Source organism: Tetrapisispora phaffii, chromosome 13 (assembly GCF_000236905.1).
Source record: "Tetrapisispora phaffii CBS 4417 chromosome 13, complete genome".
Lineage (NCBI taxonomy): Eukaryota > Fungi > Ascomycota > Saccharomycetes > Saccharomycetales > Saccharomycetaceae > Tetrapisispora > Tetrapisispora phaffii.
The window spans coordinates 289106-315003 of NC_016532.1; the positions used below are offsets into that span (position 1 = coordinate 289106).

General features: G+C 32.1%; 12 protein-coding genes across 12 annotated transcripts; 8 read left to right on the forward strand and 4 right to left on the reverse strand.

Annotated features, from left to right (window-relative positions):
* Positions 1–416: 416 nt before the first annotated feature.
* Positions 417–1331, forward strand: PET9 (ADP/ATP carrier protein PET9; the record flags this gene model as incomplete). The annotated part of the gene is made up of 1 exon (XM_003688097.1): positions 417–1331. The coding sequence occupies one exon, from the start codon at positions 417–419 to the stop codon at positions 1329–1331; it is 915 nt and encodes a 304-aa protein (XP_003688145.1).
* An 807-nt stretch (positions 1332–2138) lies between these two features.
* Positions 2139–3158, reverse strand: HEK2 (Hek2p; the record flags this gene model as incomplete). Its single annotated transcript, XM_003688098.1, has 1 exon — positions 2139–3158. The coding sequence occupies one exon, from the start codon at positions 3156–3158 to the stop codon at positions 2139–2141; it is 1020 nt and encodes a 339-aa protein (XP_003688146.1).
* Positions 3159–5011: 1853 nt separating this feature from the next.
* On the forward strand, positions 5012–5920 carry RIB1 (GTP cyclohydrolase II; the record flags this gene model as incomplete). The annotated part of the gene is made up of 1 exon (XM_003688099.1): positions 5012–5920. One exon carries the CDS (start codon positions 5012–5014, stop codon positions 5918–5920), a length of 909 nt encoding a protein of 302 aa, XP_003688147.1.
* Positions 5921–6504: 584 nt separating this feature from the next.
* On the forward strand, positions 6505–10872 carry STU1 (Stu1p; the record flags this gene model as incomplete). Its single annotated transcript, XM_003688100.1, has 1 exon — positions 6505–10872. One exon carries the CDS (start codon positions 6505–6507, stop codon positions 10870–10872), a length of 4368 nt encoding a protein of 1455 aa, XP_003688148.1.
* A 336-nt stretch (positions 10873–11208) lies between these two features.
* POL12 (DNA-directed DNA polymerase alpha subunit POL12) lies at positions 11209–13212 on the forward strand (the record flags this gene model as incomplete). The annotated part of the gene is made up of 1 exon (XM_003688101.1): positions 11209–13212. One exon carries the CDS (start codon positions 11209–11211, stop codon positions 13210–13212), a length of 2004 nt encoding a protein of 667 aa, XP_003688149.1.
* Positions 13213–13332: 120 nt separating this feature from the next.
* Positions 13333–16230, reverse strand: IST2 (Ist2p; the record flags this gene model as incomplete). Its single annotated transcript, XM_003688102.1, has 1 exon — positions 13333–16230. One exon carries the CDS (start codon positions 16228–16230, stop codon positions 13333–13335), a length of 2898 nt encoding a protein of 965 aa, XP_003688150.1.
* Positions 16231–17054: 824 nt separating this feature from the next.
* TPHA0M01420 (pyridoxal phosphate homeostasis protein) lies at positions 17055–17870 on the forward strand (the record flags this gene model as incomplete). The annotated part of the gene is made up of 1 exon (XM_003688103.1): positions 17055–17870. The coding sequence occupies one exon, from the start codon at positions 17055–17057 to the stop codon at positions 17868–17870; it is 816 nt and encodes a 271-aa protein (XP_003688151.1).
* A 289-nt stretch (positions 17871–18159) lies between these two features.
* On the forward strand, positions 18160–19230 carry RFC5 (replication factor C subunit 5; the record flags this gene model as incomplete). Its single annotated transcript, XM_003688104.1, has 1 exon — positions 18160–19230. One exon carries the CDS (start codon positions 18160–18162, stop codon positions 19228–19230), a length of 1071 nt encoding a protein of 356 aa, XP_003688152.1.
* Positions 19231–19402: 172 nt separating this feature from the next.
* MRPL16 (mitochondrial 54S ribosomal protein uL16m) lies at positions 19403–20122 on the reverse strand (the record flags this gene model as incomplete). The annotated part of the gene is made up of 1 exon (XM_003688105.1): positions 19403–20122. One exon carries the CDS (start codon positions 20120–20122, stop codon positions 19403–19405), a length of 720 nt encoding a protein of 239 aa, XP_003688153.1.
* A 770-nt stretch (positions 20123–20892) lies between these two features.
* On the forward strand, positions 20893–22332 carry MSF1 (phenylalanine--tRNA ligase; the record flags this gene model as incomplete). Its single annotated transcript, XM_003688106.1, has 1 exon — positions 20893–22332. The coding sequence occupies one exon, from the start codon at positions 20893–20895 to the stop codon at positions 22330–22332; it is 1440 nt and encodes a 479-aa protein (XP_003688154.1).
* A 433-nt stretch (positions 22333–22765) lies between these two features.
* Positions 22766–24646, forward strand: TAH18 (NAPDH-dependent diflavin reductase; the record flags this gene model as incomplete). The annotated part of the gene is made up of 1 exon (XM_003688107.1): positions 22766–24646. The coding sequence occupies one exon, from the start codon at positions 22766–22768 to the stop codon at positions 24644–24646; it is 1881 nt and encodes a 626-aa protein (XP_003688155.1).
* A 233-nt stretch (positions 24647–24879) lies between these two features.
* POL30 (proliferating cell nuclear antigen) lies at positions 24880–25656 on the reverse strand (the record flags this gene model as incomplete). The annotated part of the gene is made up of 1 exon (XM_003688108.1): positions 24880–25656. The coding sequence occupies one exon, from the start codon at positions 25654–25656 to the stop codon at positions 24880–24882; it is 777 nt and encodes a 258-aa protein (XP_003688156.1).
* Between the last annotated feature and the right edge of the window lie 242 nt (positions 25657–25898).

A 25898-nucleotide genomic window follows, 5' to 3' on the forward strand; every position in this document is an offset into this window, starting at 1 on the left:
TTGTGTTTTTTTTATGTTTTTACTTCTTCGTAGTTTTCTTCGCAGTTTTCAAGTTTTCAATTTTTTAATTACTAGCTAATTTCTTTCTTTTTCCTATTTGTTGAAAACTAAACTGGCTAAATCTACTTTTTAATCTTTTAAAATTTGATATATAAACCAATTCATTTTTTGAAATTCTACTAATGGTTATTGTAAATGTATGAACTGTTACCATTGATACTGTATTGATTAATATTCTTCTCGTTTCTTCTCTTTTATCTTTATTTTCCATCACACACACCAGACCTATATATACATATTTATATATTGATACTACTATTTTCTTTTTTCAAGTGGAAGATTTTAATATAGTAAATCAAAAGATAACTGACAACAAATCTATATATAACATATATACATAACGCACATAATCCAAGATGGCTGAACAAAAACAATCCAATTTTATGATTGATTTCCTTATGGGTGGTGTCTCTGCTGCTGTTGCAAAGACTGCTGCTTCCCCTATTGAAAGAGTTAAGTTATTAATCCAAAATCAAGATGAAATGATTAAGCAAGGTTCTTTGGACAGAAGATACGACGGTATTGTCGAATGTTTCAAGAGAACTGCCAAGAATGAAGGTATCGCTGCTTTCTGGAGAGGTAACACTGCCAATGTTATCAGATATTTCCCAACTCAAGCTTTGAATTTCGCTTTCAAGGATAAAATTAAGGCTTTATTCGGTTTTAAGAAGGAAGAAGGTTACGCTAAATGGTTTGCCGGTAACTTAGCTTCTGGTGGTGCCGCTGGTGGTTTGTCTCTATTATTTGTCTACTCTTTAGATTATGCCAGAACTAGATTGGCTGCTGATGCTAAATCTAGCAAAAAAGGTGGCGAACGTCAATTCAATGGTTTAGTCGATGTTTACAAGAAGACTATCAAGTCCGATGGTTTTGCTGGTTTATATAGAGGTTTCTTACCATCTGTTGTTGGTATTGTTGTCTACAGAGGTCTATACTTCGGTTTATACGATTCTTTGAAACCAGTTGTCTTAACGGGTTCTCTAGAAGGTTCCTTCCTTGCTTCATTCTTATTAGGTTGGGTTGTTACTACCGGTGCTTCCACCGCTTCTTACCCATTAGATACTATTAGAAGAAGAATGATGATGACCTCCGGTCAAGCCGTTAAGTACGATGGTGCCTTCGATGCTTTCAGAAAGATTGTCGCCAAGGAAGGTGTTCCTTCTTTATTCAAGGGTTGTGCTGCTAACATCTTAAGAGGTGTTGCCGGTGCCGGTGTTATTTCCATGTACGATCAATTACAAATGATCTTATTCGGTAAGAAGTTCAAATGAGCGAATTGAAATAAAGTACATCTTACGTTGATTTAATGTCATAGCTTTCAAAATTAAAATTTAATTGGATCGTTGTTGTTGTAAATTTAAAGATTTTCCATTTGTAAATATTATAAAGGATAATAAAAAATTAGGAGATAATAAAAAATGTATCAATAATATATATATTTTTTAAGTTAAAAAACCAAGAGAAAAAATGTGATATTCATTTGATATACACTATTAAATATAACTCTGTGAAAACTATTAAAGTTTATCATTTTTTTTTCTTTATTTATCTTTTAAAATGCAATTCAATTTTCCACTTTATAACAGTTTTGCTTTCCTGTCATTATTCTCAATTTTTTTTACGTTTCATTTTCAAAACACCATTCGTGGACTAAACTTTAAAAGATTAACATAATATTATAAAGATAATGACAATCATTTATTTAATGCAAGTTTTATAATATATATTTAAATATTCCTATTTTTGTTTATAATACACAAGATTACATCTTGATTTTTTAAATTCATCAAAAATCAACATGACTTTCTAAATTTTACAACTACTGAGGATATTTTAGTTAAACATTTTTGACTGTTTGATTTTTTTTTCGATTTGAGACCTTCTTTTCTGAAATTTAGCGTTTTAAAAACACTAAATACTAATGGGATACTTATTTACCTAATCTAGACAATATTATAATCATCATAAAAAATTATTACAACCTACAAAACTATTTATTCGAAGTTTATATTAAACAACGAAAGACAGGATCTAAACTTTTAAAAATAAAACTATGAAAATTAGAACATAATTCTTCCTTAGACAGCGTCTTCGACTTGTTCAGCTCTTCTTTTCACTTCAGTTTCCAAATTCTTTAATAACATGGTTTCAGCTCTTTCAACATCGATCATTCTGCTACCGACAATTTCAAAGACTCTTTCAGTTTCACTAGCAACTTCTTCTTCACTTCTCTTACCAATATCAATAGATGTTCTTGTAGCTCTTCTTAAGTTAGCAATTCTGTTACCGGATCTACCGACAATAGCACCAACATAAGTTTCTGGGATGTTAACCAACTTCTTGAATTCTTCACCGGTTCTTCTAATTGGAGTTCTGGTTCTGTTAGCAGAACCTGTACTTTGTGCACCTTGGCTAGAGTTACGGTTGTATGGAGTGTAATATTCTCTAGCTGGGTTAGTTGGTGGGACAACTTCCTTAGCGACTAAAGTGTCGACAGCAGTTAAAACTTTAGTAATGGCGACTGGGAAACCTTGAATTTCTAATAATCTTTCGTTAGATCTTGGTAAGAAGTTGTTAGTGGCTAACATCTTGACACCGAAGTCATTGATGTAAGATTTAATTCTGTCACCGTTTTTACCGATGATAGCAGAACATTGAGATCTCGTAACTAAGACTCTAATGTTGACAATGTCCTTTAATTTATCTGGAGTTTCTTTCATTTCTTCAACAGATGGTTTTGGTAATCTGAACCTTAGGAAGAAGTATGGGGAGACTTCAGAACTGACTTTTTCCTCGGACTCAGAATCTTCAACAGCAGTTGAAGCTAAGACTCTACAAACGTCACCAATGGAATTGGCAACATCCTGAATCTTACCAGTGGAGGTTAAGACTCTGTCTGAACAGTTTGGCTTGCTGTCAGAAATATTAATGGTGACATTGTTATCTTCTTTGATTTTTTCGATGGTAGCACCTTGTTGACCAATGATTGCACCAGCTTCATCCAAAGATAGTAATAACCTTTGGGAGATGACATGATCAGCGATGTTCTCATCAGTGACTAATGGTTGAGTAGTAGAAGGAGTAGTAGAATCAGACATTTGTTTTTTTAAATTTTGTATTTATTAATTAAATTTATATTTGTAGGATAATAAAAGAAATAAGTTTGTGGTGGTTGGTTTACTTTTTAAATGAATAACAAGTGAAATAATATGATATGTATATACGTAAACTAAATATCCTTTTTTTTAAATTCTTTTTACTTACACGTACGTTTTGTGAAAAATTGTAATAATACAATTGTACTTATATAATGTAATAATAATGAAAAATAAAAATAAAGAGAACAAGTGGGAAATAAGTTACAGGAGATGCAATGACAAGAAGAGATACATGGGTTACTATTTCCCACATCATGTAATTTGAATTCGAACTCATTACATGAAAAACAAACTAAAATAAAGAGCACGCAAATGTGAACGCAAAGCGAACGCAGAACACATCGTGAGAAGTAGAATTAGATCTAAACAATTACTGAACAGAATGGAGTGGAAAATTTGCAGTCCCTTTAACAAAGTTTAAAACAATAGCGCAACAAAACCATAACGCATACAATAATTAAAGAGATGAACGCACTGTTAAGACATAAAGACGTTAAAGGACACATGACAAGAAGGAACAAATGGACTACTAGCACGCACAATAACAAGAACATGACAAAACAGAACTTTGCTCTTCAGTGCTGATTCAAGTTGAACTATTGAAAACATTGCAACTGTAAGTAAGCTTCCTTAGCATATATACCCTACAAGAGTGTGAAGAGCTTCATAGTAAAAATTGCTCTCTTGTAGTGAAAGTAAGTACTATAGAGTTTAATAATTAGTATCATCACCATATTACCATTACCGTTATCATAAGGACAACGCAACAACAACAGAATAAACAACCACATACATAAAAAGACAAAAAAACAACACCTCGACAGGGTAATACGTATGGGCGTTTATGTTGGGCTATTGCTGTACGTCGTCTCAGGCTAGTGCCAAGGAACGGCCTCTTGCGTCTCGCTTCCGTGGATCGGAAAGGAACACACAAACCACATAACCGAACCGCAGCCGCCACTTAACGCCACCCGGTCGTGGCGGCGTTAAGCGGTGACGGTGGGGTAACAACAACGCCGTCGGTCCACGTGACTATATTACCCTCTTGTTGCTTGCCGTCGTTTAAAACGATCGTATACATGTCTCATGTTGAGACAAACTCAATTATCATTGTAATGTTAAGCACTAGTGGTACCAATACTGAAACTAAATATCGGTCCTTTCGAACTGTGATTAGAATAGCATTCATCATAGTGGATCAGAAGTTCGTCGATAGTCGGTGAGCAATTAATTACTCAATCAGTCAATTACTAGTCGCTTTCTTTTTAATTCCATCGTAGTTTTCAGAATTAATAATATTGTAGTAATGGCTCATACACACATTCTGCTAATTTCATCCACGCACAGCACAGGTTTGTTTCTTTTTCAGTCTGTGCTCTTCCGTGATGATGCGGTTCGGGTGCACTCTCGAGTCGATGAGCGGGCAATGGGAAAAGAAATGTGAAAAAGTAAGTGGAAAAGAAAGAAAAATATCAATGATAAGTTACTAGAAAGCTTTAACCACTGCGAAAGCAAAAAGAAACTAAGACGTTAGGTTATTACTAATAGCAAAAGCATGCTTAGAAATAAAGGTGCTCATGTAAGAATATCTCATTCATCAAATCGTAAATGCATTGTATGTATGTGTGTGTTTTCATTTTTCATTATTTTATATAAGAGAGTTGCTTTCTCTTTTACTCCTTTTTTAAATTCAATATCTTGTTTCGTATTGCATCATTATATATAACTCGTTGTGTATAAGCAACGTACAAACTATACTCCATACACTTACAAGAGAAAAACATTTATAAAACATGACAATTTCATCAGAATTACCAATCGTTGAATGTGTTGCAAGAGCACGTATTCCTACCACGACAGGTGGCCCAGATATTTTTCTACATCTTTACAAGAATAACAAGGACGACAAAGAACATCTGGCAGTCGTGTTCGGAGAGGATATTAGATCAAAATCGCTATTCAAAACTAGAAAAAATGATACACAACAAGATAGAATGATCAGAGGTGCATACGTTGGGAAACTGTACCCTGGGAGAGAATCTGCAGATGTCGATGACAAGCAAAAGTTGCAGTTACAATTTGATAGTGAAACAGGTGCACTCGTTTACGATGCAAACACAACTTGGAACCCCGAAAATAATACACTAGTGAGGATCCACAGTGAATGTTACACCGGTGAAAATGTTTGGTCTGCAAGGTGTGATTGTGGTGAACAATTTGATAGAGCAGGTCATTTAATGGCGATTGATAGAGAACCCGAAACAAATATCATCGGTGGTAATGGTCACGGTGTCATCGTATACTTGAGACAAGAAGGCCGTGGTATCGGTCTAGCTGAGAAACTGAAAGCTTACAACTTACAAGATTTAGGTGCAGACACCGTACAGGCTAATTTACTACTGAAACATCCAGCAGACGCAAGAGACTTTTCAATTGGTAAATCCATTCTAATAGACTTAAATATAAAGAATGCAAGACTGTTAACAAATAATCCAGATAAGATCGAACAAGCAAACTATCCACCTCTATTAAACTGTGTGGAGAGAGTTCCAATGATTCCAATTAACTGGTTGAATTCTAACAATGGTATCAAGTCAAAGGAAATCGACGGTTATCTAAGAACGAAAATGGAAAAAATGGGCCACTTATTGTCGAAACCACTAAACTTACACACAGCAGAGACAGTAAACACTTTAATATAGAACATATCCCTTCCCACAGAATGAAATTCTCATACATATCTGCATAATACATACGTTCCCAATCGTTCGATATCCTCTATAAAATAAAAAGGACAACTATATAAGTAAAATATAATATAATTGAAGAGAACCTAGCTAATGCATACTCACTGAACAAGTTTATAGATGTACCTTCTTCAACATCCACCTTACTTAAGTCTATATATATGTTTATATATCTAGTAGCTTGGTAAGCAGTTGCTTGGGTAAGCTGTTACTCCAGACATTGATTGAAAGACTACGGCTGGGTAATTGCGCGCCGTGGCGAACGACTATTGATTCGATTTACAACTTGAACAGTAAAAACACCAAAAAAATACATAATAATAATCTTTGTACTATATATTATTTAAAGTAAAATTAGTAGGCGGCAAAATATAAACTATACTATAATTTAAAACGTTAAAACTGTTATTTTAATATTCACAGATTTCTATATATGTATTTCGCTCGTGTACTGAGTCCTTAAGGAGATACATATTATATATCAAGAATAACTGAATAATCCTAGTCCGAGAAGCTATAGATTCAGACAAGAAGGCACGATGAGCCTTGACTTTTCTAATATTTATGATATTGTCATCGACAATAATGTAACGATAAATGATAAAATCGGACTTCTAACGAGCTTCAAAGGGCATATTAAAAAAGAGTTAGTAAACATCAAACTGATAGATAAATACCTAAATGCATTGTTGTTCATTCTAAACAACTACACATATATAACTAACCCAAACGAAAGCGATGCTAATCCAGAAAATAATAAATTGATTAGTATATCCCATTCTACACTTTGTTATCTGATCAAGCGAGTGGCCATGCAAGCACCAACGCATTTTGATAATTATACTATTTCGCGATTATTGTTTTATTTAATTCATTCAGTACCTTATGAGAAGAAATTTTGGATAAGTTCAACAAGGGCAATTGAAGCAATCTTTTTGGTTTCACCAAGTATTTTAGAAAATTCTTTGAAAAATTTATGCTTAAATGATTTCTCAATATTTATAGACAATGGAATGAGTGATGATACAATTAATATGTTGATTAAGAAAAATGATATGAATAAAAATATCCTCGCAATTGGAGAACTTGTTAAGACCGACGAAAAAAACAATAGAAACCCACTGGAACGAATAGATGATTTTAATAGCGTTTTTATCAATATTTTAAACAATATAGATTATAACGATGAAAACTCACATGCTTTTGCAAATTTAGCTATAGAATTACTAAAAGACCTTTTAACTAAATATTATAATGCAGATTACCTATTAGAATTTTCGAATCAAATTAATGATGAAAACATTAAGAAGCAATTTTTAACTAAAAATAACAAGAACATATTTAAACCAACCAATTCTCCTACAAAACTGCCCAACCCTAATAACAGTTCAGATCCAAGTTTAACTTTCGATATTAAATCGGAGATTGATAGAATTCTCAATACTGATTTAAAATTAGTTACAACATCAAATAACAATAATGAGAATTTAGATTCGAAAAGTTTCCATAATTTTGACCAACTTCTCAATGAAATGGAAAACCTTCTTGTGCCATTTTTAGAGATAAAAGAAACTGAACAAAATTGGAAAATAAGACAAAAAAACATTCACAAATTTAGAGAAATATTAAATGGTAATATTCCTAAGGAATCTCCTGTAAAATTTGTTTTGTTATGTCGAGATTTACAATTCATAGAATGTATATCGAAAGCTGCATTATCATTAAGAACTACGTTAACATTATCTGCATACCAACTACTGAGAGAGTTTTGTGAAATATTAAATAATAACATAGATATAACTGTTATCGAGCAAATTTTTAGCACTCTAAAAATTTCTTTATCATCAACTAAGAAAATATCATCACAAAATGCATTTTATACTCTCATATTACTAGTTGTTAATACAAGTTTTAACAACAAATTATTTCAAAATTCATATACACTAATGAGTGAGAAAAATGTCTTACCAAGAATGTGTTCTGCTGTAATACTAAGGATATTTATTATGAAGTATCCACCAGTAAGTTCCTCTACTATAGATACATCAACGAATAAACTAAGCGCATTAACTATATATATAGAAGAATGGTTAAAAAAAGGTATCACTGACGCACAAACCTCGGTGAGAGAGCCTATGAGAGTCACATTCTGGTACTATTATAAGTGCTTTCCATTATCTGCCAAAAAATTACTTCAAGGTTCTTTTTCAAACCAGTTAAGAAAAGCAATAGAACTTTCAATTCCACAACATTTGGAAGTAGACTACCAACTTACCTCCACAATATCATCTATAAATTCATCAAGAAGATCTAGCTTGATTGGTTCCTCACTGAACAGAAGATTTCCAAATTATGCACAACCAACACACTCATCACAACACTCGACTATTAGGTCAACGAGTGAGACAACTTACAATGAAAACCAGAAAGGTAACCTTTTGATGAAAGGTATTTATTTGGGGAAAAATACAAATAGACATCTATCGGATAATATACAGAAAACTGAATTATTAAATACAAGAAAATCAAGTGCTCCATCCTCATTACCTATCCAGACACACAATGAAATTTTGAAAGGAAATAATGACATAGATGCTTCCATGGATTCATTAAATACAACCAATAATGGTACTGCCCAATTGGATATAACTGGTGATTTAACAAATAATCATTCACATACTCTACTTAAAAAGTATCTCGAGATCAACCAAAATAATAAGGACTATTCAATAACAAAAGGTGGTGCCAAATCAAAGAACGAAAATAGTACATTGAATTTCGATAATAACTCTAAAAAATTATTACATTTAGCTGAAAATTGTAACACTTTAAAAGACACCAAAGAACTACTACATTTTTTACAGGATATGCTTATTAGGAATAACGAGTTCGAGTTTTTTGACATTATCAGCTATTTAAGAGTGGCCATGATAAGATTTCCAAAAGAATTTAGAGAATTAATTAATATTTCAAAATTTTACCAATCTATACCACTTCAATATACCATTGATTTATATGCAATAAATTCACTTGACGTTACTGATTTGATTTCGAAATTTGACCTTAATGAACTGTTAGAAACTATTTCTAACTTATTAAATACATTGGTTAACAATGATGGAACCGAATTATCTCCAGAGGGTAGCTTATATTACATGAAGTATAGACAGTCCATTTTCAATTTTTGTTTGGCAACGATAAATGAGATACTACAAAAGGCGAACATAAATAAAATTGAAAATATGGTGTTACGTAATCTGATTAAGAAGTTAACTGATATTTGCGGTGGAGATTTCGATGAAAGTTTATACTACGAAACTTTGTTTAAAATATATACGCGGGAAAAGTTTATTTTTGTCCAAGTTCTTCGAAGTTTAAATCTAGTTTCAACTAAGTTAAAAATATTTCACGAAATTGAACATAGAGATCCCAGCTTTACAATAGATGAGATTTTAGCAAATGATAAGAAACAATCAAGTCAACAAGACGCTCAACAAAGTGAACATACAGAGAATTTAGATCCTATGTATATGGAAATGACAATGGTGAATCCATTTGGCCAGAAAAGAATGATCAGTGACAGTAGTGTTTTGCATCATGGAAGAGATCAATTTGATACTTATAATAACCAAAATGAATTGAACGAGATTGAATTAGGTCCGCACACACGAAAATTGACTGACATGACAAAAGTTATTAGTATATATCAAACTGCTTCTCAAGATGATAATATCAATGACATGGAAATTGATGGTGATGGAGACGGAGATGTCAATTTAAATAATCATGAATCTGAAACGAATGTTAATTTGAGTGACATATTTCGTAATCAAGAAAAAGAGAATACCGTCAAATTTAGTACCGATCCGCCTAAAATTATAAATAATTCTTCAGCAGGTTCAAATATAAATAGAGAATCTGACAATGATATTGATTTGCTGTCGGATCAAAATTTTACTAATAATGACAATGTAAATACGGAGCCTTCATTCGGCCAGCCGTTACCGCCATCTACCGACTATACTCTAAGCAATCCCGTTGATGTGGTTAAATCGCCATCATTAATAGATGAATTATCTCAAAACACTCTTTCATACCATATTCTATCTAAGTTCATCATATTCAGTAAAACTAACGTTGCTGGGAGTTTCCAAGATATGATTAAAGCTATGGATAGGATAAATAGTAAATCGTTTTCATTAGTGCATTTAGATAAAATACTATCATTCCTCGTTATTTCAAGTAATCAACTTGAATTTATGGATTGGTTAATGTCTGAAAATGGCTATTTGAAATTATTGAATATTTGCGATATTCTTTTACAGTCGGCCGATATTGCACAATCAATTCCAGAAAATATAGTTTCAAGGACATTACTGCTGGTAAATTGTCTACTTCTGTTGAAGAATAGATATAATATCCAGACAATTAATGCTGATCATTACATTAACATTTGGAATTCGATTGTTACTCTCACGGGGAAAATAGAAGACTTTCAAAACGAGGTTTTCGTATTTTCTGAAGAGACAATAAGTTCCTTTTATGAAGCTAATTTAATTACGAGCAAGGTTATTCTCAAAATTTTGAGTTTGTTAGCCACTAGCACCTCAGAGTCTACTTATATTTCAATGAACTGTTTTTTACTAAAAACACTAGCATTATTGACTTCGTATCCTAAAATATCACTAACTGAGTCCAACTACCTAGAAATAGTTGAGATAATGTCCATATATACCCATGATAATAGAACCGAATTACGTTTTGAAAGTTTTAGAGTTTTATCAAACATATACCATCACATTCAATCTGAAAATTCTGAAATAAATAATCCTATGACACTATTTGCAAAAATAGACAGCAAATCAATGAAAATAATACAAAAGATGTTATCTGAAGGTCTTGCTTAAAGTGACTTAACTAGTTTTCACTTATTTTTTTCACCTTAATTGAATGTTTATAGAAAGCTAGTGAAAGTTCAGACACGCGTTAATTTCGAAAACACTATAATGGAACTATTTCAATTATAACGCGTAAAGCTGAACAATCATCGACATCTATGAATATATGATACACGATGTATTATTATTTATCTTCTCGTTTTATTATAATGTATATATCATATAAAGAATATATTATCAATAAACAAAGCATTACAATTTAGTATTAGTTTATTATAAATCGAATTCTTCTTTCATTCTATTTGAAAAATATAGGTAACCCTCAGGGAACAATATATAGACACAATGAGTTTTAAAGAGGAATTAATTGAGCAATTTGGTAATGAAGTAGACAAGTCAGATGTTATTGCATATCTAGAGAACCTGATCAAAATATACGCATTGAATATAGAAGAATTATTTATTAAATGGGAACAATTTTCATATCACAGACATGAAACTCATACTGCAATGAACACCAAAAATCTAGATGGGTTCAAAAATTTCCTTCAAAAACAAATCGAAAAAAAAGCACAGAAGTTTTCCAACACTAGCAATGTAACTTCTTCAGGATTGAAGTCAAAAATTATTGGTTCCAGTCCTTCTTTATTTGGTTTTAATTCACCAAGAACTCCAATTATCAAGAAACGTAAATTAAACGAGACTCAACCAACTTCATCAGGACAAAAGAGCAGCCAGAAACTGGGATTTTCATCTGGTTCAAATGCGAATAATAAAAGTGAGAATATTGAAAAGAGTAATACAACCTCTCCTTCAATGACAGGCAGCACACAAATAAACTTACCATCCGATATTACGGTAAGTACACCATCTCCTCTCAAGAGATCTGGTGAAGCTGGTGTTACACTTGATTCTCTAAATCCAAATAATATTGAAACTTCTGAAGGCTTTGATCCAGAAAACGATAAAAAAGTTAAGATTACCCCATTCTATGATCCTATAAAATATAAATTTAGAACAATGAGACAAAATTTACAAGACGCAGCTGATGTTCTCGATGAACAGATCGAAATATTTTGCAAATTAGCTAAAGAACATTTTAAATTAAGCCAGAGTGACTTTGGAGATCCAACAATCCAATCGCAATCAGAAATATATGCTGTAGGCAGAATTGTCCCAGATTCTCCAACCGCAGAAGGTTTCTTAAACATAGATTCACTTGCATTAGAGGCTTCTCGTTTGATGGGTATAGGTAGAAGAGTTAGACTTAACTTTTCCAAAATCAATGAGTGTTCATTATTCTGTGGTCAAATCATTGTGTTGAAGGGTAAGAATGCAGATGGTGATTACTTTATGGTAGATGAAATTTTAAATCTACCATACCCAGATTCACCTGTATCAACTGTTGAAGATATTGAAAACTCTAATATGATCCAAAACGGCAAATCAATGAAAGTAATAATAACTAGTGGACCGTACTTTCCAGAAAACGATTTCAATGTGCAGCCTATTAAAGAATTTGTTGATAAGATAAACAATAAAATAAAACCTCATACTTTAATTATGTTTGGACCATTTATAGATATCACACAGAACTGTATAGCTAAAGGTGCAATCCCTCAGTTTCATGGAGTTACACAACAACCAAGAACTCTAGATGAAATATTTACCAAGGTTCTTGTGCCTTTATTAAGTGGAATTAACAGTTCAATTCAAGTTATTTTAGTCCCCTCAACTAGGGATGCAATTTCTCACCATGCAGCATATCCTCAAGATTCATTTGATAGAAAGAAATTGCAATTACCTAAGAATTTCAAATGTTTTACAAATCCATCCACTTTTCAACTGAACGAAGTGTTTTTTGGATGTTCGAATGTGGATATATACAAAGATTTGAAAGAAGTTGCTAAGGGCGGAAATACTGCAATGAGAAATAGATTTGATAGAGTTTCTGAGCATGTGTTGCAGCAACGTCGTTATTATCCAGTTTTTCCAGGTGGAATTAGGAAAACAGCGAAAATATTAGAGAATAAGAAGAAAGTGATTGAACATATCTCAGGAGCTGATTTAGAGGTACCTTACTTGGGATTAACTGAATTTGTTGGAGAAATTTCACCTGATGTAATTATCATGCCAAGTGAGATGCAACATTTTGCAAGAGTTGTTCAAAATGTGGTCATGATAAATCCAGGACGTTTTGTTAGACCTAATGGAGGTAGAGGTACTTTTGCTGAGATGACAATTGAACCTCCTAATGTTGAAAATGGTAAACTTACGAAAATGTCTGATGAAGATTTATTTTTACATAATGTTTGGAAACGTTCCAGAATTGATATTATTACAAATTAAATAAGCATATTTATAAATATATAGATTATAATATTCAAACAAAAATTGTATTATTTATTAGTGTACATAAATGATCTATGTAGTCTTGTCAATTACATTATATTATTGTCATTGAATAGATTATAATTTAACCTTCAATTTGTTAAATAAACCTTTCTTTTTCTTTGAAGATGTTTCTGATCGAGATATCGAAGAAGCGTCCTTACCTGCTGCATGGCGAGGTTTTGATGGGGTATGACTATTATTAATTATTGAACTTGCTTCATTTTTACTTGAAATATCTTTTGAAGCTTGTGAATGATTATCGTTCAAAGCAGAGTTACTAACTGGTTGTTTTGAAGTTAGACTTTTTCCTGGGGTATGTGTGCTGTGACTTTTATGCTTACTTTCTGCTTTAGTATGCACAGCTGGGATAGAGTTAGAGGTATGATTTGCTCCTTCTTTATTTCGAGTGGCTTCTAATGTTTGTTTGATGTTGCCATCTTTGCTTGCTAAAGGATCCAACGTTTTTGGAACAGTTTCTTCTAAAGTATTACTTTTCTCATTCGCTTCTTTTAAGTTCGTTGGAACAATATTAGTTGAGTTTTCTTTAGAATTTGCTTGTAATCTTGCCACGGATTCTACCAAGTTACCATCAGAGTCGTATCTTACGTTGAAATTTTTTGACGTTGGAATATTCAATGGTAGAGTGGCACCGGCAATACTCGAAGAACTATCATCAACCAAATCCCTCATAACTAATCTTGTGCCGGTAGCATCCTTAACAGATTTCATTGAAATTAACGAATTTTTCTTTTTAATTTTATTTTCAATTCCACTATTAGTGACGGGAGTCTTTGATTCCATTTTTGATCTAATAGCATCTTGCGGAACAGATTTATTAGCATCTAATTGATCATTTGCGGAATCTTTTTGAGCAGCATATTTGCCATCACTGAAATCATCCACAATACTTGAAACTTTCGTTACAAATGCGTCGGTTGTATGTTGTTCAGTAGTTGGGTTTTGATTATTTGAAGTAGTATGAGAATTGTTCTTGTTCTTATTATTCACCCTTTTAACAGAGGCAAATAGATTACTATTTTGGTGAGAATGTAGGTCACATTTGTTAGCTGTCACAACTTTAACCATTACATAATAAACCAGTACCACTAAATGTTCGAAAATAACTGCCATAACAAAAATCTTAAATGCCGAATGATCTATTGGACTAGTAATTAATGTGTCCAATCTTTTGGATTTCGATGTGACTTCCGTATCAGCAACATATGGGTGTAATAATTTTGAAAATCTATACATATAAGTTGTAGTCATTGTGACAATTGAACCAAAAATGGCTAAAAAGATGGTAATTAAATCCCATATATTTTTCTTACATTCAGTTGATTTTTGACAGATTGATGAGTTAACAGTGGAAATTTTTGATGCCATTGGTTTACAATTTTTGTAAGCTCTTAAGATATCTAATCTGAAAACAATAACATTAAAAATAATCGAGATAAATGGAGCTAATGGCCATATACTAGAGAACATTGCAATATAACCGAATTGGGAAACGATTTTTTTATAATTGTCATCTAAATCAAAATCTCCCCAAACATTCAAAGAGTTTTGATATTTATCAATAGTATTCCAAACTCTATAATCATCTGGATAATATTGTTTAATAATATCAATACTTTGTTGTTTTTGAATTTTTTCATTCTCCTTTTCCTTTTGTTTATCATCGGTGCCTTTCTTCTTTGCCAACTTTATCTTTATTTTATTAATAATAATTGGTAATAAATTTTCAGTTAAAATAATAATAATTTGATTTGTTACAATAAAGAAAAACAATTGTGTTTTATATCTTGTATTATCAATAACGAAAGTATTATCAATAACAGTTAAATATTTTCCGATAGCATCCTTAACACCAAAATTAATTAAATGTCCACATGGTGTATAGATAAATAGAGTGATTAACAATGGAATATAATTTGTACAGAAGGTGAACAAAATATTTTTTTCTAATTTCGATTTATTTATTTCCACAATATTATTTGAATAATTTTCCCAATTAACATATGGATTCACAATATATTTATTATACAATAAATTTAAAATTGGAACAAATGTTGCTAGTAAGATAGTTGGCATTAATGATAAAATTATTTTCAATAAACCAGAAGATGGATATAATTGCGTCAAAATAATCTCCAACGAAAAGCAGAATAATTGAGCAGTTAATAATAAACTAACAAAAAACAGAATTATTGGTAAAAAAACAATTTTTTTAGCAATAATACTTTTTGATAGTTTATAATTTTTATTTGAAACTGGATTAAACTGAATTAAATTCTCGACTAAGTTTGACTTATTAATATAATAACTTTTATCTTGATAAATCCATGAAATAATAAAATAGAAGGAATTCAAAGATAGTAGAACCGAATAAATTAAATTAAATTCATATGGGAATGAGATCACTCTTAAAATTAAACCTAAAATCGAGATTTTAAATAATGATTTGATATATTTTTTGAAGAAAATAAAATAAATGAATAAATCTTGATTACCATTTAAATTTAAAACCTCAATTAAGTCATTATCGTTTGGTAATACATGATTGAAATCTTTAACAATTTTTGTAGAAATTGAATGATCTATCAACTTTTTATTATAAATCAAATTCAATGGCACAATGAATTTAATAAAATTCAAACCTGTACAATCGATAGTCGTTGACTGCGAAATATCAGTTTTTATAAATACGTACAAAAAATTTCCATTCAGTCTAATTAAGACATTTTCATACAATTGATTAGCAGCAGCATCACTAGTATTGATTAAATTTTGCTGTTTTAAAGTTGACAGTAAGACCAACAAATTTTTACTTATTATATCAATTGACTCAAAATTCGAAATATCAATCACAATACAATAATCAGCACTCAATTGTTCGATTTGTTGTGTATTCTTATTCAGTATATGATTTGACACAAAGTCAATTAAATAAGATTGATCCACAGTAACCATACTTACTTACAATCCGTGTGCGTGTATGTATGTACGTAAGATTTGTATGATATAGTAAATTACAATTGTAGTTCCGTCGTCGCACATGCAATAAACCAAGCAGTTTATTAATTGAGGAAAATCGGAACCTTGTTTTCTTATATTTGTGTCCATGTATATATACATTTATAATCTTTGAGACATTTCGTTTTTGTGTAACAGTAATTTTCATTTACTTATTAATATACTACAACTGAAAATGGCACTGAAAAGCCCATACGGATACACATTGTGTTTTTGTGTTTTAGTCAAAACACAAAAACACAAAAACACTAACTGGTTCCACGAGGGTGGCAGCAGCAGCAAATATAAGTTATACGCTGTCGTGCAACATGATGGAACACACACACACACACGGATGTGCATGCCATGGTGCAATACACCGACAAGTGGTAAAATGTAGAGGTATCGTCCATGTCAACGGCACTCGCCGCGCTGTGAGGAAATAGGGATATGCATCAGAATGTGCGGTCTCAGCGTGCGTGTGCGTGTGCGTGTGAACAGCCGCCGTCGTATATGCATATTGGTAATAGGGCGGGCAGGGGGAGGTACTGGATGGAATAAGTAACGTCACGTGTATTCCTCTGCTCTGCTCTCCCCTCGGATAGATCACGTGTTCTACACGTGATAGTCACGTGGCTTTAACATTAGTCACATGACAAATATACCTGAGCACACAAACGCATATATTAACCATGGATATCCTCATCCGGTCTTATATTACCATGTGTATCAACCATGTTTCTTGTAATCACCTATATATACATGTGCATACACGTATATCCATGCTTTCAGGTTTAGTGAGGCTGACGTCGCTTAAAACCACTGGCTCTACTTACAAGCATCCGAGATTATTTTCAACAATGAGTGATAGAACCACAGAACTGATTCAATCCTATGAATTAGTCAATTCCAAGATTAGGCAAGCCGCTGAACAATATTCTGTTGATGCAAAGAACGTGCAATTACTGGCTGTGTCGAAATTGAAACCTGCTTCGGATATCAAAATCTTGTACGATCATGGTATTAGGCATTTTGGTGAAAATTATGTACAAGAATTAATTGAGAAAGCAGCCTCACTGCCAAACGATATCAGTTGGCACTTTATCGGTGGGTTGCAAACTAACAAATGTAAAGATCTATCAAAGATTAAAAACTTATATGCCGTGGAGACTGTGGATTCGTTAAAGAAAGCAACGAAACTGAATGAATCTCGTTTGAAAAATAGTCCCGAGGATCCTCCAATCAATTGTAATATACAAATAAACACATCAAATGAAGATGTGAAGTCAGGTTTAACGGATGAGGATGAAATTTTCCGGATCATTGAATATTTCTTGAATGAAAATACAAATTCAATAAAATTAAATGGGCTAATGACAATTGGTTCATGGAATGCTTCTCATCAAGATGACCCAAATGTCGATAATCAAGATTTCACTAAATTAGTGGAATGGAAAAAATTATTGGATTCAAAATATAATCTAAATCTAAAATTATCAATGGGTATGTCAGCAGACTACAGACAAGCCATCAGACAAGGTACATCAGAAGTTAGAATTGGTACCGATATTTTTGGAGTTAGACCACCAAGAAACTAAGACTCTTGTTCATACATAAACACATAAATACATACTTATACAAACCGAATGAATATCAACGCTTTTATGTCGTTTGCTACTGTGCATAGAGAGGGGAACTCATTGCCATATCTCACCGCATAATTAATACGCGTAAAATTTCAAAATCTTCTATTTTCAACTGTCATTGAAAAATGGATGAATTTAATATTTAAATGAAATATGTTTTACTCTTAATATTCATTAACACATCAATTCGAAGAACATCATCACCATCATAACCCTCCATCTATTAATATTAACTGTTAGCATGTCTCTATGGGTTGACAAATACCGTCCAAAGACGATCTCAAAATTATCACATAATGATTCATTAACTGAATTTTTAACTTCATTGACTGTTCAAGCTCGTGATTTACCACATTTACTATTATATGGTCCAAATGGTAGTGGTAAAAAGACTAGATGCATGGCCTTGCTGGAGGCAATCTTTGGTCCAGGTGTCTATAGATTAAAAATCGATGTTAGACAATTTGTTACACCATCAAATAAAAAATTAGAATTAAACGTGGTTAGCTCACCATATCATTTGGAAATTACACCAAGTGACATGGGTAATAATGATAGGATTGTTATCCAAGAATTATTAAAAGAAGTAGCTCAAATGGAACAGGTGGATTTCCAAGATTCAAAAGATGGTTTAGCTCATAGATACAAATGTGTAATCATCAATGAAGCTGATTCATTGACAAGAGATGCACAAGCCGCTTTAAGACGTACAATGGAAAAATATTCCAAAAATATTAGATTGATTATGATTTGTGATTCTATGTCTTCCATTATATCTCCAATAAAGTCCCGTTGTTTAATGATTCGTTCTTCAGCTCCAACTGATGAGGAAATTGTTAATATACTAAAAGATATCGCCGAAAAGGAAGGTGTCACAGTTGCATCTGATGACATATTAAAGAAAGTTGCAATTGAGGCAGATGGTAATTTAAGAGTTGCCATTTTAATGTTAGAGTCCATGGCATTAACAAATGAACTATCATTAAAATCAAACACTGTAATAATAAAGCCAGATTGGTTAGTTGTTATATTAAAACTAGCCAACAAAATTCAACGAGAAAGATCGGTAGCGTGCCTTGTCGAGTGCCGTGCTGTATTATATGATTTATTAGCACATTGTATTCCCGCAAGGGTCATTTTAGAAAATCTTACATTTGCATTATTGAAACAATCAGGAAACTCATCTTCTGTTAAGGCAGACATCATAAATATTGCAAGTATATTTGATGAAAGATTATCATTAGGTAATAAAGTCATCTTCCATTTGGAAGGTTTCATCGCCAAAGTCATGGTTGCATTAGATAAATCATAAATAACTCAAGTAGTCCAAATTTATATATTGTGAAAACAAATAAAATTAATATCATAGTTAACTAATTAATATATTATTTTTTTTATTAAGAATAGTTAAGTGCATTATTTAATATAAACATTATTTACATGTATGTATAAAACTACTTTCAAAAAGTAATTTGCTGTGTTGACTAATAACCTCTGTAGAGTCTATATTGTGGCTCTTTTGATTTTAAAACATTCAAATATTTCTTAGTAGGCTTTCTCTCCAATTCTTTGAAATAATTTATTGATTTTTCTTTCTCTTCAATTTCTTCTCTAGATTTTAAACTATGCATACTTACTCTAATCTTTGATTCTTTTGTGACAAATTCATAAACACCTGGCAATTTATCGCCTGCTTTCCTGAATGCTTCTCTAGCAACTTTTTCATGAAGGTTATCACCTGCCATTTCAAAAATTATCTTACCAGTTGGCACACGTACCATCCAATGGTCAAATGCACCTTTACCTTTACCCATTCTCGTCTCATTACCCTTTATACAAACAGCAATATTCGTTGTCAGTCTTCTCCACAATTGACCATTATCCAAAGGTCTCACATATCTCATGATGGCATTATCTGCCTCTTTCAGTTGTTGGGCAGTCAATCTAACACCCTCAGTCTTCAATCTCATACCATAGGTACCAAACTGTAGTCTCGAACCTTTTGTAGAACCACCGAAACGAACAGGAACACGTCCCTTTTTGTTTTTTTTCTGATCCTTATACCTTGGAGCATACTCGTGAGTAAAACGTTTCGAGGAGACATCTTTCCAACCAGTCATCAAACCATTCCCGGCACATATAGTTGAAGCTCTCTTCATCAATCCAATTCCCATTAAGGAATTACTCTTAAACAACAGCATCATAAATTTAATACACTTTTGTCCTGTTTATTATAGAACTTCAAATAAAAAAGTCACTAAAATCAACAGTTCAATGCCTTTAATCTGAGAAGTTCAACCTTGTAGTTATGATAAGGGATAACAACTATACAAATGGAGAATATAAAACTTACTATATTATTATACTTTTGTATATTGATTTCCAATTCAACTTTACGTTTTTTAATTTCTAACTTTAAGATTTCCGATATTGACGGTATTGAAAAAGGTCAAAACTACATGAAGTGTTCGTGTGATAAGAACTTATAAGAGGGTATTTTGAAAATATATTAACAGTCGTTCCAGTTAACGATGGTTATATTCACAGTAATACAATACTATTATTATTGAATTTTAGCATTTTTGTATCACTAGAGATGGCAACTATCATAGCAAACCAGAAATAAATTCCGTGGTGACCAAATGCTGCCGGAAAATTGTCTCTGGTTATGAAATGATTTGTTTCGATGGTAGTATAGGAGTTGTTAACCAATGGATATATTTAATAGTGTATATATATCTTCATCCTCTATACTGTCAATGCAATGTAATATGGGTCCTATTACAGAGCCATTAGCAACACTTTTTACCCGGTTGTAGATACACGATCTTTCATTATTTAAGCTTCTTGTAATTTATAAATTCAGTTTTACACTCAAGATACCTTTGATTAACTTCAAGTATTCAAATAGTCGAGAGAGTGAACTACCATTACAGCAACATTGTCTATATATTTTACTAAATATCTGATATAAATGTTGCAAACAAAAGCTATATCTTCCAAACTTCTCAGATGGAATATTAAAGGTTTTGCAACTGCAAGGGTCACTTACATCGAATCCGCTTGTGATTCATTGTTTGTAAATAAAAAAGAGTACAAAGTTAACCAGGAGTGGACAAATGTCACACCCACAATCCTAAATCTAACAGCTCGTGCTCTTTTTTTGAAGAATAACCATCCAATTGGTATTTTGAGAAATATGATTGAAAATAAAATGAATATCATTGACAATTCATATTCAATTCATAATAATTTTAAGCCTGTAGTATCAACATTTGAAAATTTTGACTCTTTAGGGTTCCCAATGGATCATCCAGGAAGATCTAAGTCTGATACTTACTATATTAATAAAGACTTTCTATTGCGTACTCATACATCTGCGCATGAGATAGCATGTTTCAAACAATTGAAGGGAACTCCGTCTGATGTAAAGTCGGGTTTCTTAATCTCAGCTGATGTTTATAGAAGGGATGAAATTGATCGTACTCATTATCCAGTTTTCCACCAGATGGAAGGTGCTAGAATTTGGGAACGTGGAACAGAAGATAAAGAAAACGATTCTATTGAACCAACGCACATCACACAGATGAGGAAAGATATAGACAAGTTACACAAACAATTAGAGAAGGAAGAAACAAAAATTATTGTGCAAGATAATGCTTCCTTGGATGATAATCCAAAACAAGACTATATGACAGATCTGGAAGTTGATTTATGCCAACAACATTTGAAAAGATCAGTCGAATTAGTAGTAGCAGAAGTCTTTAATAAGAAGATACAAAGTATGAAGCAATCAAAAATGAACCAAGATGAGATCCCTAAGGAATTGAAGGTTCGTTGGATCAAGGCATATTTTCCTTGGACAGCTCCATCTTGGGAAATCGAAGTATGGTGGCAAGGAGAGTGGCTAGAAATTTGTGGCTGTGGATTAGTACGTCAAGATGTTTTAATTAAATCTGGATATGCTAAAGACAGTACCATTGGTTGGGCATTTGGTTTAGGGTTGGATAGAATTGCTATGCTACTATTTGAAGTTCCTGACATCAGATTATTCTGGTCTCTAGATAGTAGATTCCATGACCAGTTCCAAAAAAATGAAATAACGCCTTTCGTTCCATACTCAAAATACCCAGGCACGACTAGAGATGTCGCATTTTGGTTACCAGATGACAACTTAGAAGTTGAAGTTCATGAGAATGATATAATGGAAATTGTACGGAATGTTGCTGGTGATTTAGTCGAATATGTGAAACTTATCGACGAATTTAAAAATCCTAAAACCGGAAAAACTTCACAATGTTACAGAATTAATTACCAATCAATGGATAGGAACATTACAAATGAAGAAATTAACAAATTACAAGAAACTGTACGTAAGGAATTAACCAGAAAATACAATCTTGAAGTAAGATAATTCAATATTCAACTACAACTGCTGAGCTCATCTAATAAACATTAAACATTCACACTAAATAATTTTGTAAATAATTTGAATAACATAAAGTCTATGTATAAAGGTAATCCGAATGCAACCATAGTTAAAACAACTGAGTATAGTTTTCATAATTGAAGTCAATATATATATATATTTGTATATACCATTACTAACATTATTAAAATTAAGGTGAAATTCTTACTGAGAACGGACATCGAAAAGCGTAATAAATTGTGGAACTTTTTAGATATCGATCAATTTAGTCATCATTTTTATTTAGCATTAAGTAAATTATATAAAGTATTTTGATTGTATATAAAAGTATTTCAATAGATAATTCAATTGTTGTATCTATTTAAGAATCGAGCAATATAATTTAAAACAGACTACTGCAAAGGAATAAAAAGACCTAATGTCTTCAAATAAAATTGCAATTTTGTATGGGTCCGAGACTGGAAATGCAGCAGATTTTGCTGCCATTCTATCCCATCATCTGCATCGATTACATTTTGCTCATAGCTTATCAAGCATGGGAGACTACCCAGCTGCAGACATCCTAAAATGTCGATATATGTTCGTCATATCTTCTACTACTGGTCAAGGTGACTTGCCTCGCAATGTACATGAAATGTCCTATGGTGAAGATAGAACCAACACCTTGTGGTCTGTTTTGAAGAAAAAGAACTTACCTAATGACCTTTTGGATCATTTAAATATTGCATTCTTTGGTTTGGGTGATTCTTCTTATCCTAAGTTTAACTATGCGATAAGAAAACTCCATCAGAGAATGGTTGTGCAATTAGGTGCTACGGAAATTTTTGAAAGGTTAGAGGCTGACGACATTTCAATGGCAGGAAGTAATAGAGACACAGGTCTTGGTATAGAATCTGTCTATTTTGAATTTGAAAAGAGGATTTTGCAACACTTAAAAGAGAAATTTCCAAATAGAAAAGTTAATGGAGAAGTGTTAAAACGTGAAGAACTCAGTGAGGAAATATATTTAGAACCTAAAACATACTTAAAAATGGGTGATACTTCAAATATGCGCAAGGAAAATGCCCATGAACCTAAATTTATGGGTGATTATTCAATATCGAATGGTAAAATCATTAAAAATCTTAGAATAACAAGTGAGGAACATTTTCAGGATGTGAGACAATTAACATTTAAACAGGACGATATCAAACCGTACAGTCCTGGTGATACTATTGCAATATACCCAACTAACACTGATGAAGATGTTCAGCGATTTCTGGAGGTCCAAACCCATTGGTTGGAGATTGCGGACGAACCTTTGAGCTTTACTGACGGTATACCAAATAGCTTGAATGATGGAGGGTGCATCGAGAATTTAACTTTGAGAAACTTATTAAAGTACCATTGTGATTTCAATAGTATTCCCAAGCCGAGTTTTTTTATGAAGATATGGACCTTTGCGACCGACGTTTCTAGAATGGAAAGAGGAGAAGAGCAATGTACACAACAAAGAGAAAAATTACACGAATTTGCTTTTGAGCAAGATATGCAAGATCTTTATGATTATTGTAATAGGCCCAGGAGATCTATATTAGAGGTCTTAGAAGATTTTTTGTCCATCAGATTACCATGGAAGTACGTTATAGATTACATGCCAGTATTAAAACCTAGACTATTTTCAATCTCAAGCAGTAAATCTAATTCTGAAATAGAATTAACAGTTGCCATCGTCAAATACAAAACAATTTTAAGAAAACTTAGAAGAGGCGTTTGCACAAATTATATCTCTAAACTACGGAATGAAGACACCATTCGTTATAAAGTGATTAATAATAGTTTACATCTGAATAAACAATTAGAGCATAACAGGGATATACCATGCATATTAATCAGTCCAGGTGTTGGTATAGCACCAATGATGTCTCTAATAAGATCAGACATTTGCAATAATGTGCATCTCTTTTTTGGTAATAGGGTGAAAGATTGCGACTTTTTATATCGCAGTGAGTTAGAACAATTTGATAAAAGTGGTAAGATCAAACTGTACACATGTTTTTCAAGAGATGAGATAAATTCCCCAGAGTTAAAATATGTTCAAGATATATTATGGGAGAAGAAGGATTTAATTGCAAATCTTATTATCGATAACCAAGCTGTAATATACCTATGTGGTTCGTCAGGGAAAATGCCAATTCAAGTGAGAATCACTATAGTTGAAATCTTGAAAAAGTCTGGTCATTTCAAAGATGACAAAGAGGCAGAAACATATCTGAAGGATATGGAAAAAAATAATCGTTACTTCCAAGAAACTTGGTAAGTGTGCAACAAATGGAAATACATTGATAAATGAGGCTTTATTTTCTATTTACATAGAATATTAAATATTCGATAATGAATAATGTTTTTTTTTATCAAATTGATGTTATTATCTGTGAATATTTTACAAATTATATGACAATATACTAAAAATATTATTAATATATTTAAATTTATTTAAATGTGATTTTTTTTTCATTTGTTTTATTTGGCCTGATTGTAATTCTACATTATCTATTCTTCTTCATTGAATTTTGGAGCTAAGAAGAATTGGAGGAAACCACTCTTTAAATCAAATTGGAAAAGAGCTGGAGCTTCACTGGATAATCTGATTCCTACTGAGTCTGAGAGAGAAGAACCCTTGATAATATCCAGTAAATATTTAGCACCGAAGGTTAGGTCGACTGGTTGATCCATTTCTAACTTAATACTTTCTTCTGGTTTATCCATATTTACAAAAGGTTTCAATATCACGGAACCAGAACCGATGTCACCATCAGCAACAAATTTAATAGTTTCCTTAGTAATCATGATATTTAAAGAGTCACTTAATTGAGATAAATCTCTAACGATTTTGCTGAATTCAACAGATGGCATTAAAATATTGGAATCGTATTGTAATTCTTCAATCTTCAAGAAATCAGCATCAATTTCCATTAATTTCAAAGAATATTCAGCGATTCTATCTTTTTTGGTGTCTTCGAATAGTAATAGGACAGAATCTGGGTTTTCGTCAGCAATTAGAGTTAACGTATCGGTATTGTTACCACATCTTAAGATCTTGGATAGAGATGTTAAATCCATACCTAAGGTGATTGGATGATCACATCTATATTCTTGGAAAGCTTCTGTACCAATTTCTAGAGAAACCAATAGAACTCTGGAGTCATCAACTGCTTGGGCGATGATACCCTTTGGGGTGCATTGAAAGTTGACTAATTGAACACAATCTTTAAAACCGTCAATGATTCTTTTAAATAAACTGGCTTCTTCGAACTTAGCTTCTAGCATTTTGTATATATTTATTATTGATGTGCTTCTGTATATTTTAAGAATACTTTAAGAATTTTAGAGATTAAACTCTTCCAATAATATAATAAAAAAAGATGTGGTTCTTAAATGGAATTATAAAATTATTTTTTGTACTATACCACTACATATATATATCATAACTGATGATGTTAAAAAAAATGTTTCAAAAAACGCCAAACTATGTTTCGTGTTTATGAAAAAACGCGTTAAATTGAATATGC